Source organism: Centruroides sculpturatus, unplaced genomic scaffold, assembly GCF_000671375.1.
Source record: "Centruroides sculpturatus isolate CEXI.00-Female unplaced genomic scaffold, Cexi_2.0 scaffold2079, whole genome shotgun sequence".
In the NCBI taxonomy this organism is placed as follows: Eukaryota; Metazoa; Arthropoda; class Arachnida; order Scorpiones; family Buthidae; genus Centruroides; species Centruroides sculpturatus.
In genome coordinates, this window is record NW_019388208.1 from 57,739 (window position 1) to 77,350 (window position 19,612).

A 19,612-nucleotide genomic window follows, 5' to 3' on the forward strand; every position below is an offset into this window, starting at 1 on the left:
GTCGGAGGCCAGTAATGTAGTGGATGGCAGTGATGCTATCGGTATAAACGATGATGGTTTTGTTACGGGGGAACCAATCGGTGAAAACGTAGTCGATTGCCTTAGTAATAGCAAGTATTTCCGCTTGGGGGACGGAACAATGAGGACCTAATTTGAAGGCAGACTTATGAGTGTCGCCGTTTTGATGGTTAATAAGAACAAACGCTGCCCCCACATTCTCGTTGTCCTTGGACCCATCGGTGTAGATGGAGATGTCACAGGTATCATCATGAGGAAGGGTGTAACTACTGATGGTAGGGTAGCCTACCGTCATATTAGAGTTAGCATCCTTCACCTCAATACCGTAGGATTTGATATCTTCCTTTACTTGCTCAGGGAGATCAGAAAGCATAGTATTATTCTTATTGATGCTGCAGAGGTAGTTGCTGGTGCCTAAGTTGTTAATGTTCCAGATCCTGGCTGCCATTTTGGCTTTTATGTGGACAGGAAGCAGACCAGCAATGACCAGAAGGGCAGAGGTCGGGGCCAACCAGTAAGCCCTGCAGATCCTAAGAGCTGCAATGCGCTGCGCCTTAGAAAGCTTCCTTTGAATGTGAACCTTCTGTGCAGCCTCCGCCCAGATCGGAGCCGCATAGAGCAAAATAGGTTCAATTGCTCCTAGATTCAAACCAGCCATTGGTAGCCACGAATTTAACACTGATTTCATCAGCAGACCAGTGGCATGGTGTAGTGGGGGCGACAGGGGCAGCCCGCCTCGGGCGGCACTTTTAGGGGGCGGCAAAATTTCACAATAAATAATAATAATATCTTGTAAAAATTTGAACCATTTCATTTCATATTTTTGTCACACCTACGATTCGGACTGATTGAAATGAGCATAGAATTGTTCATTACTTATTCTGTGAGGAAACTGAATTTTAGTCTTTTAAATTGAGATATCTAAATAGGAGGGCAGCGAAATTTTCCTCCGCCCCGGGCGGCTGACACCCACACTACGCCACTGCAGCTGACTATTGTCCCATTTGTTTTAAATAATCAAATATTTTTAAGGCTTTGTGTTTAAGTGCAGTTTTATTTAAAGGCAACCATTTCTTGTTCATATCTTCTACCCATAATATTAGCCCATTTTTGTTCCATTTCTTGTTCCATTTTTTACATTATAGGTGTTCTCGGACTAGCAACATTTTTCACAAGAATAGATGATCTGGATGCAACCAAATTTCTAATCTTTTCTCCCGATTGCTTAATCGACTGAATATTCATTTAAATTAAAACGCCTACTAATATCAGCTATCTGCTCTTGATTTTTAATTCGATCCAAAATTTCTATCTTTGAAGAGTTATAAATTTCCTTTTTAATTACGGTCTTTTCTTTTCATTCAGCATTGCTATGGCTAAAACTTTTTTAATCAGTTTTGTGGACAGTAAAAATCGCAAAAAATAACTTTTCTTCACTATGTTGTTAAAAATATACACCCAATAGAAGTTTATACTGTATTTTGGACCATTTTTTGCTGTTCCCACTTATTGAAACAGTATAAATGATGGAAAATTTAGTGATATATTTGAGTGTTTACAGTAACTGATGCACATCTGTCTAGAAACTGGTCTTCCCCTGAAACTTTCAAGGGAATAAATAACACACCAACAGTGACAAACAGTTGTTTTCAAGGACATTTAGTCTTGTATGCCGAAATGCGGTTCATATCACGTGATCCATTGCGATTTTTCTGTTATGTGAAAGATAATTCGTTTCTAAATACCATAAACAGCATTGTAAAAGTACCGCGTTGTAAGAAAATTTCCGCATTTTTCCAACCGCGTTGGAGCGAAAACACATTGTAAAGGTACCGCGTTGTAGGAGGCCTACCTGTAATACAATTAATATTACAATGTTAACTATAAATTGAAGTTTAAAATAACATCAACGGTTATGTTGTAACTTATCTGTTGTAACTTGATCTGAGTGTCAGGTCAAAGGTGGAAATTCCTACATACTTTTCAAATGTCTAAGGGAGTTCTTATGTAGTCGTCACCCCAGTCAGTTGTATCCGAGAGTGAATAAAGTTAATTGTTAATTAACTACATGTTTTTATGTGAAACAGTGTTGAAAACAAAATTGATATAAAAGGTTATGTACATTTTACTTTGATTAAAATAGTTGGCAAGTTCCCTTGCAACATTAACCCCCATATTCACCAACGCGAGTTAATTAATTAATTAAACAGAGAGTTGACGAACTCAAGTTTAGATGTAACTCAAAGTCAGATTACGAGTTACTCTTCTTTCATATTCAGATAAAAGTATAACTCTAGAGTTTCGCTACTCTAGAGTTAGTTAATGTTTTAAAACAGTCCTGCGTTTGAGATTAAACAAGTCTTCTTTCGTAAGCAGAATCTTGATTGGTTGAAAGCAAACACGTGTAGAAAATGGCGGAAAGTGAAACGGAAAATAGTGCATGCCGAACTGAAATGTTCCCGTGGCATAAAAACATAGAACCAACAACAGTTGTTCCATCGGCGACATCGGATAATTTTTCGATGATGTAGAAAGTAAATTGTAACCAATTCGTTCTAGTATGTTTTTTACACTCTCTTTTGGCAAACGATATCGACATAGAAAGTCGTAATTGTCCAATTGTTCAAGGTCATTTCTTCTTGGAGAAATAATCCACTGACTTCTTCGTTCCATACGATCTATATAATCTAGATATATAATCTAGATATTTCAGATTTTTTAGCATCTCGGCTTCGTCCTAGTCGAATGTCACCATTTTTCTTTCAAATAGATCGCTTTGTGCAAGCATGAAACCTAGAGTTATCGTCTACTCGCTGATTTTTTAGAGTTAGAGTTAGGGTTATTGTGTTTGACTCAAGATTCGGAGTTGGTGAATACCAATTTGCCAATAACTCGAGAGTTAACCCTAACTCTAACTCTAACTCATGTTGGTGAATACGGGGGTAAACCATACTATTTACAAAGCAGATCCATCCTATTAAATGACTATTTATAGAGACATATTATCTACTTTTTAAAATTTATATTCAGCCACCACGACTCTTTGTTCTCTTCCTAAATTATCATTTATTTTCTTTTTTTATGTACAAATGTTCTATAAGTTGTCATTTGTATGTATTTTGTTTTCTTATTCTGATATTTTGATAGTGTTTAGTTTACTCTGACATCCATTTGAATTACAGTGCTTAGCAACAACAGAATATTAGGCTGCAATTTCAAAAGTTGTAGATATATAAATTCCCACTGGCATCCATTATTGACAAGAGTATGTCTTGTTTATAAAATCGTACTGCCCAATTTTCTTACGAGCATAAAGGTATGAAGGAGTACATGTCGAGGGTTGATTTGGCACAGAGTATTAGGTGCCCAAATCATTTGAGCATAAAAGAATCCAGACTTGTAGGTATTCTGGGGACCGAGAATTGAGTCAAAATAAAATACAGAATGGCGACCCTCTTCTGCAAACAGGCGAAACAGCCACCTCACCCCACCGAAGTCAGGTAGGGAAGAGTACCACCCACAATCATTCTAAGAAGTGAACTCTGACCTTAGGACTGAACACGTAGTTTCTTCTATGTTAAATAAAATTTGTAATTTAATTTTGTAAATTCCGAGTGCTTCAAATATGACATTAAAACGGTTTTATATCGTTACAAGTGGGTTTTTTAACATTATCTAGTATAGTAAAATTGTAGGACTGACAAAAATTTGATGTTATATTAGGGTTGTCATTACATTCAATGACATTATAATCGGGTTAAACTGTATATCGTTTGTGCAAAATAAAAAAATAATTTCAGATGATACAATAGCCACGATTATTTTTTTCAAAAACGGGAACTTTTCGTTACGCATCGACAAAAATTCAACCCGGGCCGACACGCAATGGAGAGAAATTTCGAAATTAGATAGGTTAATTTCATCGAAGATGCATCGTGGACAATCTCATGGTCATGGCCGGTGAAGTTTGAATGATTGCACCCAAAAGCAGCGATATCAAAGAAGATAGGAGAATGAGAACGAGACCTGCCTTGAGCATCAAAGTGATTCTGTTTCCGAGACATAGTCTTGTCCCAAATATGGTTTTGCCATTTTACTTGTCTGACTGTCTGTTCTTCCTTAATCTTGAGAATAAGCATTAGATAGATGAAAGTTGAGACCAAAAATGGAAAGCTTAAAAGCAGGAGGCCTTGATTAACTATATACGAATTTCCAGTTTGTACCGGAAGTCACATTATTTCAGTTTAAAAATTTTTCCCTGAACAGATTTAGATAAATGACTGGCATGACTCTGTTGTCAACAGGAAAAGTATGTTGTACAGAGGCAAGACTACCAAAATTGATAAATTGTGATAAATATTTCAGTTGGCATTGTGATGATTTATTTATTTATTTATTTATTTAGGTACAAAACTTAGTACATAACCTGATTCCGCTAATGGCATTATCAGGAAGTATAATACAGAATTAATATTTACATGTAATATCAAAATATTGTTTAAAACATTAAAAGATATTTAACAAATGTTAAGGTGGACAGTAAAAATAAAAATTAACATGAGAATAAAGTTTACAAGAAAGCCTAATTTCTTATCAGGGAAAGAACCGTAGTATTGTATGATGCCAAGAGATGAATGTGAAAATTACAATAATGTAGAAATAATCAATGAAAGGCAACAGAAGATGTTGAGAATAAATGCACTAGTTGAAGTTCTGACTGTTATTTATATAGTTGACTTGTTTGCAGAGTCTTTCAAAGGCCATATAGGTGTTCTTAGAGGACCAAATCTCGGACGGCTTGCAAGGCCAAGCTATTCCTTGATCCTGTGTCGCCATTCGAAGTTCGAGTCGCTCCCTTTCAAAAGTTGGGCAACGGAAAAGATAATGTAACGATCCATCCTCTTCCATTTTGCAAGTAGGGCAGATCTTTGAGTTGCAATGATTGAATCTTTCTAGATAAGTGGCGAACTTGCCATGGTTTGTAAGAAACTGCGAAATGTAATGGGTAGGGCTATACCACTTATTATTATTAAATTCTTTCAAGTTTGTGATGAATTTATAAGTAATATGTTCGCTGTGTTGGTTCCACCTTTCCTGCCATTGATGGATGGTTTCTATTCTTAAAATATTGCAAATTATTCTTTTACTAATTTTATTGTATGCTATTGGTAGGGTGTCTTCCGCTGCAGCTTCCTTCGCCAGGAAGTCAGCTCTCTCATTGCCGATTTCGCCCTGATGGGCTCTTACCCATTCAATATTGTATTTGTTTGTCGATAAGTATATCAGCTCTCTTATTTTTTCGGCAATTGGGTGTAGATTTCTGTTTTTAATGGTTTGAACCGATGAGAACGAATCCGTATAGATGTTTATCTTGTTATTATTGAAGTTGCTGTTAGTATATTCAATGGCCATTTTTATAGCCCACATTTCGGCTTGAAAGATCGTACATTCGTTAAGCAAACGAAATTTACAGTAGTTTGTTTCATTACCGTTTTTATATATAACGTAGCTGCATCCCACTTTGTTATTATGATTGGAACCATCTGTATATATAAGTATGGTATCTTCTGTTATGGTATTATCTTGGCTTAGTATGGAATTCTCCGATGAGATAGTGCAGCTAAATGATGATGGCCATTCGACATCATGGTAATTTATGTCTCTGGTTCCAATTTTGATATTTTCTCCTCTTTTAAGTCTAAATAATTTTTTCTTTTCGTCAATTATAAGGTCAATCGGCGGTTTTCTAGTTATTACTTGCAAGCACACATTGCTTGTAGTTCTATATGCTTTTGAAATCAATAGTAGAATGCGTCTTTGGGACGAGATCATTTTTCTCCTGGGGTGGACCTTGGAAATGGCCCATCCCCAGGTACCACAAGCATATGTTATTGTTGGTATATATATGCCATCATAAATTATTGACAATGATTTCGAGGTTAGACCCCATTTCTGTTTGGCGACTTGGGAGAAGATCTGGCAAATCAGGCCAGTACGTTCAGTAATGTGAGTGATATGACTGTCCCATGCCAGCCTAAAATCTAATATGACTCCTAAGTATCTTAACGATTTCTCAACCTTAATTGTTGTCCCGTTCATCTTCAGATGCGGAGGTCTTGCGTAAAGATTGGCTTTTCTCGGTTTGTTGAAAACAATTGCTTTTGTTTTGTTGGTGTTGAATTTTAATTTGTGCCTGTCACCCCAATTATATATCCCTTGCAGTAAACCATTTCCTTTTGCCTCTAATTCAGCCCTAGATCTTCCTCCTACTAGCATAAATACATCATCGGCGTATGCTATACAGTATGTTTGTCCAAAATCATTGCTAAGAAAGCTGTCGAACATAATAACCAAGGTTTATGGTAATGTGATGAATGAAGCTTCAGTTCAAAACAAACGGTAGGGACTGTTGTCCAGAGGCATTTGCTCTCCTTTTCATCACTTGCCTTCTCTCTTCCTCTTCTTTCACCATCTTTTCAACCTCCAGGTTGTACCTTTGAGGCAGCCCTTTCTTTGTAGTAGTAGTAGTAGAGCCCAGAGGCATTGTGCTTCTTCAGGATAACACATGTTCTCATGCTGCTGCGTTGACAAACTTGCTTCAGCAGTTTAAGTGGGAAGTTTTTGAACATCCTTCTTATAGCCCGGACTAGGCTCCGAGTGATTACATCTTGTCCCAAAATTAAAGGATATTTCAGCCAGGAATCACTATGGAAGTGACAACGAACTGAAGGAGGCCATTAATGACTGATTCAAGAACTTGGCAGTAACTGAGTGTGCAGAAGGCATAGAAAAGCTGATGATATGCTATGACAAATGTTTAAATTTGTATGGCAAATATGTAGAAATATGTACTATAAATTTGCCAGACTCACGACAATAGATAACCGATTCACATCACACTAATGTTGCCAAATACAGTATTACTAATGACATACACAAGGGTTGATTGTTCAATTCGTTCCTGATCGAACAATTTTTCCTTTCTCCCTTTTTAGTAAGAACATGTTCTAATTAAAAAGGGAGAAAGGAAAGGATTCATCCAAAACTCATCTTATGGTCTTCCTTTCAGCACAGTTTCCTTTATTTGGAGATGGGCCATTTCGGCAGGAGCATTCATAGAATTCGCATGGATTCTATGGATTGGATGGCTGCTGTTCAAATCTAGACGTAATTATGCACACAGTACCTTTCAAGGAGACTCTAGCAACTCAGTCAACAGACCTTGAAAAATTATCTGGGGATCTTTATCCCTTCACTTTTAAAATGATTGTCTTGTCCACTCCAGAGCAAGGTCAGTAGCTCACATTCAGGTCCATCTCAGATGGGATCCTCATGTGATACTTCCTGCTATGGTGATCACCTCTGGAAAAACTGAACTGCCCGAGCAAAAGAGAAAATCGCTTTGTCTCTGCCAATCGTTAGGCCTACAGGACATTAGTGTACATAGTGTCTACATATTTTTGGAAGATCCCTAAAATATATCAAAACTTGCTAAATTCCTTTTCTGCTACTGTCCAATTAAACAAAAAGTTGCCCCGATTAACTGATTAAATTATGTATTAATTTATTACTTTGGTTTGTGTTCTTTGAGATTTGGTCCAATAAAGCGTTTGCTTCGATTAACCGGTGGCTCGATTAAATGAAATTGACTGTATTTAGTTATATCTAATGTTGTTTAAGTATTTAAGTGAACTCTATTTTAATAGGCAAGTGGAATATCTGGTGTTAATTTTACCAACTGGTCTAAAACCTTCAGCTGTGTGCCGGAATTGTTGTTTGCACCCAAGACAAATGACGAAATTGCTCAAGTATGAATGATACTTCTAAATATTAATAAAAGCAATATTATAATTTTAAATGATTAATTGTATTTTCTTCTTTTGTTTCTAATTAGATTCTTGCATTGGCTACAGATGAAAAAAAGCATGTGCGTGTTGTTGGATGTGGACATTCACCATCAGACATAGCATGTACAGAAGATTATATGATTAGTTTACAGCATATGAACAAAGTTGTTGAGGTAAATCATATACTAGCAGATGAGCCGGGCATTTCTCGGGCAAAAAGTAATGATAACAAAGATTAAGATTATTAAACTATAGTCAGTCTTACCTATTTTCACTGGGTGCAAGAATTATGTCCCCATCTTTCAAGACTAATTAGAGAATTTTTAGATATCTGCTTACTATGCCAGGATAATGATAATTAAGACTCACTGCAACCATTAACCAGTGCGTAGTACCACTAAGTGATGAATAACAAACATTTTCATGATCCTTTCTGGGTTCTTCTTCAGGTTTACTTAATTCCGGAAATAAGCTGGATTTTTCTGAATCATTCATAAATATAAATTCAAACATTTTACGTTCTTTGTTATTGTTTTAGCACTGAAGAGGGACTGGAAAATATTAGACCAGCCCGAAATGCATTTGATGTAGTCTTTACAAAATAAATTTAATTTGCCAATACGATTGCTGTGAGATTTGTCCACCAAGAATAATTTTGGATTACAGAGGCTAAAATTGTCATATTAACTAATATACAGCAAACCATTTATATATATTTTGATAAATTCAAACATTAAAACGAAAAGTTTGAATAAAGCAAACTTATATTCAAGGACTCAACGTGTCAACTTTAAATACAATGGAATGCTAAATATTGGTTGAGAATTTTTAGAAGGGTCTAAAAATTTATTCAATTTTCTGCAAAAATGCAAAAAAAGGCATCTAAAATAGTACAGTAGAAGCTGAGTTCTTCGGGGTAATCCTTAATTCTTAACCTCTCCCTCTCCCCCACAGGAGGAATTTCCAAAAATCCCTTCTTAGTGTGCATTCTTGTGATGTACCCTAACTGTGTACCCTAACTGTGTACCAAATTTCAATTTTCAACTCCTAACCGTTTGGGCTCTGTGCTTATTATCAACCCATCTCAATTATACTATAGCTAAATATACAGTAGAGCATCGATTATCTGACTCATTTGGGGACTGGGGTTGGTTGGATAACTGAAAAAACGGATAATCAAAAAGTATGAAAAAATACATTATTAGTATAGTATATTAGTATATTGCTATTAACCTACTTCACGTTGAATTTTCATTGATGTTAAGCCTAACAAAATTTTTTTTAAAATAATAATCATTGCTGTTGTATCATTAAAAATTATATCTTTATTTTGCACAAAATAAATACAGTACTGTACTGTATATTGAAAAATATAAAAGAAAAAAATATATACAGTATCCGGGTTACATATTTTATGTACAGTAGGCCTATACATTAGAAAAAGTCCAAAAGTCCAAAATTTTCTTTTGCTTCACAGCTGACACTCATTTTTTTGCTGCTAAATCTTGCACACATTTTAAAAACAGGAATTGGCTAGCATGACATTCCTCTTGCTGTTCTAACCACTTCATAGCTGTTTCAAGGCTGTGAAAAGCTTCCTCACTGTATAGTCCTTTTTCAGCATGGTTGTTGTTGCAAGGGTCTTGGTTGTCGATGTCAGTGGCAATGATTTCATTGTCCGACAATATTTGATAGCCAGGGTCATTGGAATCACATTCGAGCCAGTCTTGAATGTTTTCGTTGTCGTATTCTTCAAATTTATAACATTCTTTAATCAGCCCACACAGATGTGATACAAATTGGCTGTTTGGTGGTTCTTCGGGTGCAGTGATAGTCATTCGATGGTAGGAGCTTATTCCAAGCTGTTACTAGTGTAGTGTCCTTGACAGTAACCCAAGCATCTGCTGCCATGTACAGTAATATCGTTTGAAGCTTTCAATGACCCCTTGGTCCATCAGTTGGAAAATTGAAGTAATGTTGGGAGGCAAGTAAACAACTTTAAACTTTCCGTTTTCTCTTTCCAGTGAAATGTTTGAGGGATGACTTGGGGCATTATCAATCAACAACAAAACATTTCCAGTATTCCCAGTTTTAAGCTGATGCTTTTTGACTTCAGGGATAATACAGTGTCATACCATTCTATAAAAATGCTTGTATCCATCCATGAATTCTTTTGATTTTTGTGGATGACTGGCAATTTTTTTATTTCCTTAAAGCACTGTGGATTTTTAGACTTTCCTACGATTAGCAAAGGTAGCCTGTGCATTCCAGTAACATTTCCTCATACCATAACAGTAATGCGTGATTTTCTTGCCTTAAAACCAGGTGCTGACATTTCATTCTTAGAAACTAGGGTTTTTGTTGGCATTTTCTTCCAGTACAAACCAGTTTCATCTACATTGTAGACATTGGTTTTTTTGTAACCATCCTTATCAATCATGTTTTTAAAAGAGTTTTTCAAACGTTTAGCTGATTCAGTATCAGCCAACAATTTTTCACCCTGGATGTCCAATTCCCTAATTCCATGTCTAGATTTGAAATGCATAAGCCAGCCGGTATTTGCTTGAAAATCAGCGTTATCCCCTAATTTCTTGTTCATTTGAACAGCTTTTTCACAGATCAAAGGGCCACTTATTGGTTGTCCTTATTGATTGTACCGACATGTACCAAGTGTAAACTTCAGTGTCTAAATCCTTGTTTTCTGCCATTTTCATTGTTTTTCTGTGCAAGTTTCCATCCTCATTGTCAAGTACACTCGCAAGTTTTTTAATAGCATCACTGTTCTTTTTAATGTCTGTTATTGTGGTTTTTCTAACTCCATATTTCCGAGCTAAGCTTAATTTACTAGCACCACTTTTCAACTGATCTATTATTTTAAGTTTATCAGAAACGTTGAAAACAACACGTTTACGTTTAGTCGTCATTGCGAACAGTACAACAACTATAGCACGATCTGTTACAAGTGTGAAATTCACAGATCAAAAATTTATATCTCCAATGAAAACAGATTCCAATTCAGCACCACACACAGTCCTCAGAAAAATCCACACAAAACAAACAACCACTCATAATTAGAAAATTAAACCTCATTTAAATACTGGCCTCCCTTTTATGGTCGAGCCAGTGTCACGCCAGCTAAAACATGCAAAAATGTCTTGCTACTTTAATATTATTTTAACAAAAATAATATTAAAGTAGCCAAGACATAGCCAAATATTGTAGTACCACATCACTAACAGACATTTGAATGTGCCGACTAGAACGTGGTCGGTTAACCGATGTGACAGTTGATCAGGGCTCGGATAATCGATGCTCTACTGTATATATATATGTATGTATGTATATATGTATGTATGTATATATATATGTATATATATATATTTAGCTTAAAACCATCGAGAACATTTTTCCATTGTTCGAGGAATAGAAATAGTGGCATTAAGAATCAGTGAATCATCATAAAACTTTTATTATGAATAGTCTGTATTGGAAACAAGTGGGCAAAGTCTGTGGTAGTGAATAAGTGAAATAGAAACATGGTATGAGCAGAAATAGGGATTGGGCCATCAAGGGTGGCCAGGGAAAAACATAAAAATGGCAACACCAGGAATCATTGAATCGTCACAAAATTTCTGAACAATTGGATGAAGCCTTTGGGGCAAACAGGTGACAAAGCTCCTAGTATAAATGTAAACTTTTAGTACAGAAATAAAATTTAAATATAAACATGCAGAATGAAACATTTACCTTTATTTTCAATTAGTTATGAAACTAATAGCTTAAATAATATAATTATTATAACTAAAAAATATGTAGGTAATATTGACTAAACTTAATGTCAAAAGTTTATTTGTCCGTTAGTATTTGCATATTTGAAAGTGTTTTATGTATTACTGTATATTAATTTAAAATTTTTAAAATGTTTTTAAATGTATCTTTGTGTTTTGATAGGTGGATGAAGTTAACAAACAAGTGAAAGTACAAGCTGGTATTACTTTGAGGGATTTAAATGAAATTCATCTACCTAAATATAAACTTGCATTATCTGTGTAGGTGTTAAACATATTACATATTATTTATCTCTGTGAATAATTACGATGCAATTTTAGAATTATTTCTTAATTTAGATTAGGGTCAGTTTCTGATTTGACCATTGGTGGAGCTATAAGTACGGGAACACATGGCACAGGAATCAACTTTGGAAACCTTTGTAGTTATGTAAGTATATAAATTTTTAAATTATAGAATGTCCCTTACCGCCTTATAATTTAAACATCCAAGTAAATCGTTATCTTTGCAATTGTTTTCGGTGTAATTATATGACCTGTAATTGCCCCAGCTCTGAATTGCATTTATAGCAATTTCACTTCCCATGTATATATTCTGATTAATGAACTTCAGACAGTTTTTTGGGCCTCGCATGTTAGGACAGTTCTTGCCCCACTTTTCTGCCATTTCTGCCAATTTTTCATTCCACATCTAAAATTAATCCCCCATTACATAAATTAAGATAAAAATTAGACACGAAACGTTTAAAATTAATTGTTATTAAATACACAGTAGAAATAAGAAATTTAATAAGTAGAATCATATTCCACAAGCGGAGTTTTTCAAATATTTTAGTTGGGAATCTTTTCCATGTTACAATTTAACCTCTCCTCAAATGGCAATGATGGGAGCATAAGTGCACACCACGACTTTTATAAACACTCTGTATATTGAACTTTCTAAACTATTTCTGAAATAATATTTAAATAACGTATTTCCTCGATTAAACTTCTATAAATCGGGGGAAACCCTCGACTTATGAACTCAAACGAGACTTTCTCCTGCTGAGTATTCGAAAATTTTAAAGCGGAGCGTTAGCGAAGATTCTATTCTATGTAGTTCACATAATGTGCTCGTTCTCAAAATTTGATGGGCCGATTTTGATAAATCTTTGCCATTTTTCCATTAATTGCGATGAGGGATCAAAAATGTAATAAAAATGGGGGGTCCGTGGCTTTGTGTTCGAGATAGAGTAGAGTCAAAGTGACAATGTTCGTGCTCCCTGCGCGATTGAGTGTGCCAAAGAAATTTAGGGGGCGAAAATGAGATTAAAAACAATATTGGCAANAAGCACAGAATTTGAAAAAATATATAATTTGTAATTCAATAAAACCCTTCACTAAAATGACTTAATTTTGAATATAGATTGCTTATTATTAAAATTCAGTATGCTGAAAGTTATTAATGGATGTATAGAATTTATACAGCGTATAAAATCATAAAGTTCATTATTATTTTTTCTTAATACCAAATTTTGAAGTTAGATACTAATCTTCAGGTAAAATAGTCCCTTTAACATCTGCAGCTGTGTAATTAGAAATAATAAAGTTTGGTGATTTATTCCTAGAATCCAGGGGTCCCAACCCTTTTTACATATCAACTGATTACTTTTAAGAAAAATTTTTTCCATTAACTTCCTTTAATATTGTATTATTAATATATATGCAATAACTTTCTACATGTATTTGAGAACAAAAAATTGTAAAATTTTTAATATTTTTAAATAAATATCTTTATATTTTCAAAGTTAGTATTAATGTATTTCTTATGTTTCATTATTATCATCTTTAATGGTATTTTAGTGATTTTACTTCTTGTAACAACACAAATCTGGCTCTTTTACACATATATTTTCTATCTTTTCATATAAATTCCAGGAGTTAATTTACACACATTATATAATTACACAGGAATATAATTGGAATTTTAAATATAAATTGTCAAACTTAACAATTTATAAGTTAAATATGCCATAAAAACTGACATCAGAAACTTTGTCAAATTTAGCAGGAATTAATTTATACAGTGAAAAATAAATATGCTTAACTTACTAAATCTTAATTATTTAAATACTTTGAGAATCATTATTTAACATAGCTTCCTATATAATTTTAAGCTTATTGAGTATGACATCATAAAGAAACTGTTATAAAAAACATGAAGACAAGTGTAATAAATTCAAGCAAACTTTTGATGAAAATTGACAAATATTTTTGGCTATGTTAATAAGTCTGAAGCAAGCCTATTAACAAGTATGATATTTAACAGGTTTAAGATTTATGATCTGAAGGCCTATTAATGAAGCAAAAAACATTTGTCAATTTTCATTAAAAGTTTGCTGAAATTTATAATGATTGTCTTTGTGATAGAGATAAAATTTTTTTTTTTTTTTTTCAGTTTGAGTAACCTATAGAAACTCTTATAATAGAAAATTATGTAATATGCAAATATATAAAAAGAATTCTACTTGCTTAATATTAAAAACTTAATTGTATAAAAATAAATATAAAATTAACAAAGATAAATATACTTTGCTTCCCTTATTCATTTGTCATTTGCTCCAGTTGATCATCCACAATTTCACAAACATGGAGGCGACCTTTCTTTTGAGGCTATTGCCTCTGCAATAAAATGCAAATATGATAAAAACATCATCTGATGCTGTCACCATCTTCACATAACTTACATTTTTAAGTAAAAATAAATATAAACACATTATTATATTTATCTTTGTTAAACATTGCAATTTTATATTTATTTATACAATTAAATGTAATACCGTCGGCCGTGTGTTTATATTTATTTTTACTTAAAAATTAAAAACTTGCTTAATTTTTGTTATTAAAGCATTAATTAAACATTTAATTATTTAAATGCTTTATTCTATTTTTAAATTTTGTTTCTGATTTGAAGGCATTGTAAATATTAAAATTAAAAGTACTCGTTATTATTTTAATTTCTTTGAGTAATTTTAAAATATACTAAATCTTTGAGGACATGCATTTTGAATTTTTAGCACAAGTTAAAATTATTTTATTGTGTTAATAAAGAATACGATGTTTTGTAATTTAAGATAAAATATTAGCATATTTAAACTGACTTTTATATTTAAATATCACTAACAAAACTTTCAATAGCTTTCATTCCACTTTTATTGTTGTAGTGTAATGGAACTTTAGTTCATTTCAAATAGAGATTTTAATAATTTCTAACTCAGAATTATAAATTAACAACTGTGTGTGTCCTGAGACTTTGCTAGAATGTAAATTTTCCTCAAGTTATCTTGTTTAAAATAACATGATAATAGGATGTATCAAAAATATATTGTTGCTTTATTATTTTCACATCCAGGAAGTGATCTCATCATATATAGAGTATAGTAAAGTGAACAAACATATATATATTTGTGAATTTGATATCACCTTCAAACAGCAATTAACCTATTTTCTTTCCTTCATTTCCTGGATAAACTCATTGGAATTATTTTGTTCTGTTCTCAGCATTCTTCTCTGTCATTCATATATCTTCATTTATTTGCGAGCAATCTTATACATCCTTGGGATAGACTTTATTTATTTTCCTGAATTTGAGAGGAAATTTTTGAAATTTTTATAAAACATTATTTAAGCATTACAATTTAAACATATAATATAGAAAAATGTTGAGTCAAATGCAAAAAGGGGAATATTTTTTTTTAAATGCATAATACTGTTTATTTATATCTGTCAGAATAATTTCAAATAAATCCAGTTTTTAAAGTCAACGCTTTTTCCGCCCTTTTCTTTTTTACTGATTCAACAATGTTTGTATTACAGGTTATCGAATTAGAAATGATGGATCATAGTGGAAAATTTATCAGATGTTCTCGCAGTGAAAATAAGGAAATATTTTTGGCAGCTGTTTGTGGACTTGGTGCTATTGGTATTATTTTAACTGTCACTTTACAGTGTGAATCAGCATTTAATCTAGAGCAAAGACAGTTTGGAACAACATTAAAAGATGTTAGTATTAATTTAAATTTTGAAATAATAATAATAATCAAAAGATATTTATAGAAGAAAATGCTTTAGATTAGTTTAAAAATTTTAATAAATTAATTTCACTATACAATGTATGAATAATTATTAAGTACTTTGTAAGCAGAAACTGTTCTTGCAGAGTATCAAAAACACAAACAATAAAAATTTAAGGTTCTGGGATTTTCAAGCTCTAATATTTATCTTCAGGAACATAGAATGGAACTTTGTATGAATTCCTGAAGTTGGATGTTACAGTATGGAAATAGAATGTTAAAATTTTATTATTTTTTGTTTTAGTGATAAAGTAATTTTTACTTACTAGCAGTTTTGGAGATAATTTTCAGATTTTTTAAAAACTTTTAATATTAAAAACAAAAATGCTTTTTCTGTTTACAGAACAATATTATGCATAACTTTGCTTGATCCATTCTTTATTAAATATTTAAATATATGATGATAATTGCCAGTCTGTTCAAACCGACTTTTAATTATCAAATAAACTTCAAGTCAAATACTTCAAATCAAATAATAAAATAAAACTAGTGAATTGATTAAATTGTTTTACAATTTCTAAATTAATAATTAAAGTAAATTATCTCTAAAGTTAAGAAAGAGTCAGTTTATTTTTAATTTTGGACTTATTTTTATTAGATTTAAAAACAAGGTGAAATAAACCAATATTCAGCACAAAAATATAAGACAGCTAACATTTTTGCCCGTTTAACACAGGTGAAAACGTCAGCTGGCTTACTTTTTGTGCTGTATCTTAGATTATTTCACCTTGATTATTAAGTATAACTATTTTTTAGTGGTTGATTTTATTTAAAAATTAAAAAATACCAATTCTGAATGGAATTTGAATTTTCAATTTATAATGTGTTGTATAGACAGTTATTTATTAAAGTAGCAACACATAACTGTGTTTCTTTTTAATGATACAGTAATTCCTTTACTTTTTAAATTACATATAACTGAATATAATAGAAAATAGATATAAACTTCTCAGTTACCTAATATATGTTTTAATCATTCAACCTGTTATTAATTGTAGCATAAGATTGACTGAATAATTTGGCTGATGGTTGGATGATTAATTAATTAATTAAAAAATCCTGCAGTTTGCAAAAATACATGGTAGTCCAGAATTGTGATATAACATCACAGTGGTTAAAATAGTGGAAATGCTTACTTAATTGTCTTCAAAGTAGGACTTTCAGCATACACATACCATACTTGTTCCATTGATCCTGCCATTGCAGAATTTGTGAGTTTGGCCATTGCATTCTATTTGGTGTCCTCGGTGGTTGTGAAATACATCCCATTGACACCCATTTTCCACTTTAACAGTGTGTTACTGATCATTTCTATGTGCAAGATATGGTGCTAGATGCAGTTTGGAGGAAACAATGCAACAAATGTCAGAGGAGGGTGGTTTCTGCATCATGAAAGCACATCAAGTTGCTCATCACTTGTTGTGCAGCAAGACTTCCCATTATTGCCCAACCACAAACTCATTGGATCTTGCTCTCAGTGACTTTTGGCTGTTCTTTATGGTAAAAATGAGTCTCAAGGGGACATGTTTTGCAACCATAGAGAACAGCAAATCAAATGTGACAGCTGAACTTTTTAATATTCCAAATGAAACATTCAAACATTGCTTTCAGCAATGGCAGGATTGATGGGCAATTTCTGTGTGTTCATGCTGAAGGGTATTACTTTTAGGTAAGTGTTTTCATATAACTTACCATTACAGTGCTATACCATAAATTCAAGAACTTTTTGACTGCCTGTGTGTTGTTTATTTTTTTTATTTTCAGCATCCTGAATATTCTTTACTGTTAATATTGTTAATTATCAATGTGTTTGTTATCATTTTATTGTTTGAGCATTGTCAGAATTGGAAACTATTTTTTCTTTATAAGCGAGTTTACTAATAAATTTATTTTTTCTTTGTATGTATTAGGTATTGGAACACTTAGATTTGCATGTGAATGGTTCTGAGCATTTTAAATTCACTTGGTTTCCTCACACAGATGGTGTTGTCGTGAGTCATGTTAATCGAACAGACAAGGTTTGTTTGTTTTTTTTTTTTTCATTTTATTTAATATTTTATAATAAATAAATATTAATTTTAATTATCTGTTTAGCCTGTTGCAGAGGTGTCANGCCAGCTAATGTCTAAAGCAGGGGTGTCCAACCCGCGGCCCGCATGCGGCCCAATAAACATGTAAACAAAACCGACAAATTTTATTATTAATTTATTTAAAGTAAAATATATGCTTTGCACTCCAAATTATTAGTGTTTTGCCTTAATACTTATTACTATAATCTAGACATGTAAATCCTTAAATATACAAGTATATTTAAGGATTGGGCCACAATAAACTTGTTGACTATGACTTCTTCCAATGTGGCCCAGAGAAACAGAAAGGTTGGACACCCCTGGTCTAAAGCATTCGTTAATCGGATTTACGAGCTAAAACTGGAGGAACTTGATGAAGAGCCCAGAAGGGGTTCGAAAATGTTTGTTTTTGTACTTGTTAGTCGATCGTACCATACCGTAAATTGGTTCAGTGTAGATATTGTTCTAATTTGAAATAATGTCTTTTATCTGTGTTTATCCATATTGCCCAATGAAGCACCTTCAATAGCCACCAGACTTTACATCCATCTTTATTCTGCTGTTTAGGTGTCAATATGCATTTTGGGCTGTAGCCCCTCTTCTGTTGGCTACAGAATTATATTAGTTTTACAATAATATAAAACTGCAATAAAATTTGTTTTAAAAATGTACCTCTGTTATTTCTTATTCAACACATTGTATAAAACACACAAACACATCACATTCTTGCCTGTTTAAAAATGCCTAGAACAACTAAAAACTCAAATTAAAGATTAATAAAAATATGAATTGTTAAAAGTTCATTAAACACTTATGGAAACGAAAGGTGGAAGCATAGCTCATAAGAGTGTAACAAGAACTAAGAATGTAGTGTCGTTACACTACATTCTTAGTTTTTGTTACACTCTTATGAGCTATGCTTCCACCTTTCGTTTCCATAAGTGTTTAATGAACTTTTAACAATTCATATTTTTATTAATCTTTTCTTTTATTTCTAAGAATGTAGTTTCGTTTTGACATTACAAATCAAAAAACTTGTATGTATACATCAGCGTTAACTTACATTTTTAGTTGTTCTAGGCATTTTTAAACAGGCAAGAATGCCATGTGTTTATATGTTTTATACAATGTGTTGAATAAGAAATAATAAAGAGGTACATTTTTAAAACAAATTTTATTGCAGTTTTATATTATTGTAAAACTAATATAATTCTGTAGCCAACAGAAGAGGGGCTAGAGCCCAAAATGCATATTGACACCTAAACAGCAGAATAAAGATGGATGTAAAGTCTGGTGGCTATTGAAGGTGCTTCATTGGGCAATATGGATAAACACAGATAAAAGACATTATTTCAAATTAGAACAATATCTACACTGAACCAATTTACGGTATGGTACGATCGACTAACAAGTACAAAAACAAACATTTTCGAACCCCTTCTGGGCTCTTCATCAAGTTCCTCCAGTTTTAGCTCGTAAATCCGATTAACGAATGCTTTAGACCAGGGGTGTCCAACCTTTCTGTTTCTCTGGGCCACATTGGAAGAAGTCATAGTCAACAAGTTTATTGTGGCCCAATCCTTAAATATACTTGTATATTTAAGGATTTACATGTCTAGATTATAGTAATAAGTATTAAGGCAAAACACTAATAATTTGGAGTGCAAAGCATATATTTTACTTTAAATAAATTAATAATAAAATTTGTCGGTTTTGTTTACATGTTTATTGGGCCGCATGCGGGCCGCGGGTTGGACACCCCTGCTTTAGACATTAGC

At 32.8% G+C, this 19,612-nt stretch overlaps 2 protein-coding genes and 1 pseudogene across 2 annotated transcripts in view; 1 reads left to right on the forward strand and 2 right to left on the reverse strand.

Moving 5' to 3' along the window:
* The window catches only part of LOC111616822, a 7,531-nt gene extending 6,855 nt beyond the window's left edge, over positions 1 to 676 (reverse strand). The window contains exon 1 of the mRNA XM_023358179.1: positions 67 to 676. Coding sequence (XP_023213947.1) covers positions 67 to 676 — 610 coding nt within the window. The remainder of the gene's footprint in view (positions 1 to 66) is intronic.
* Positions 677 to 7,657: 6,981 nt separating this feature from the next.
* LOC111616823 (L-gulonolactone oxidase-like) lies at positions 7,658 to 17,873 on the forward strand (the record flags this gene model as incomplete). Its single annotated transcript, XM_023358181.1, has 8 exons — positions 7,658 to 7,669; positions 7,725 to 7,826; positions 7,913 to 8,038; positions 11,817 to 11,914; positions 11,993 to 12,083; positions 15,509 to 15,694; positions 17,676 to 17,783; positions 17,860 to 17,873. Coding segments are annotated over exons 1-8 (737 nt in total), but the record flags the coding sequence as incomplete, so codon positions are not given.
* Positions 10,055 to 10,789, reverse strand: LOC111616819 (annotated as a pseudogene).
* Positions 17,874 to 19,612: the final 1,739 nt, after the last annotated feature.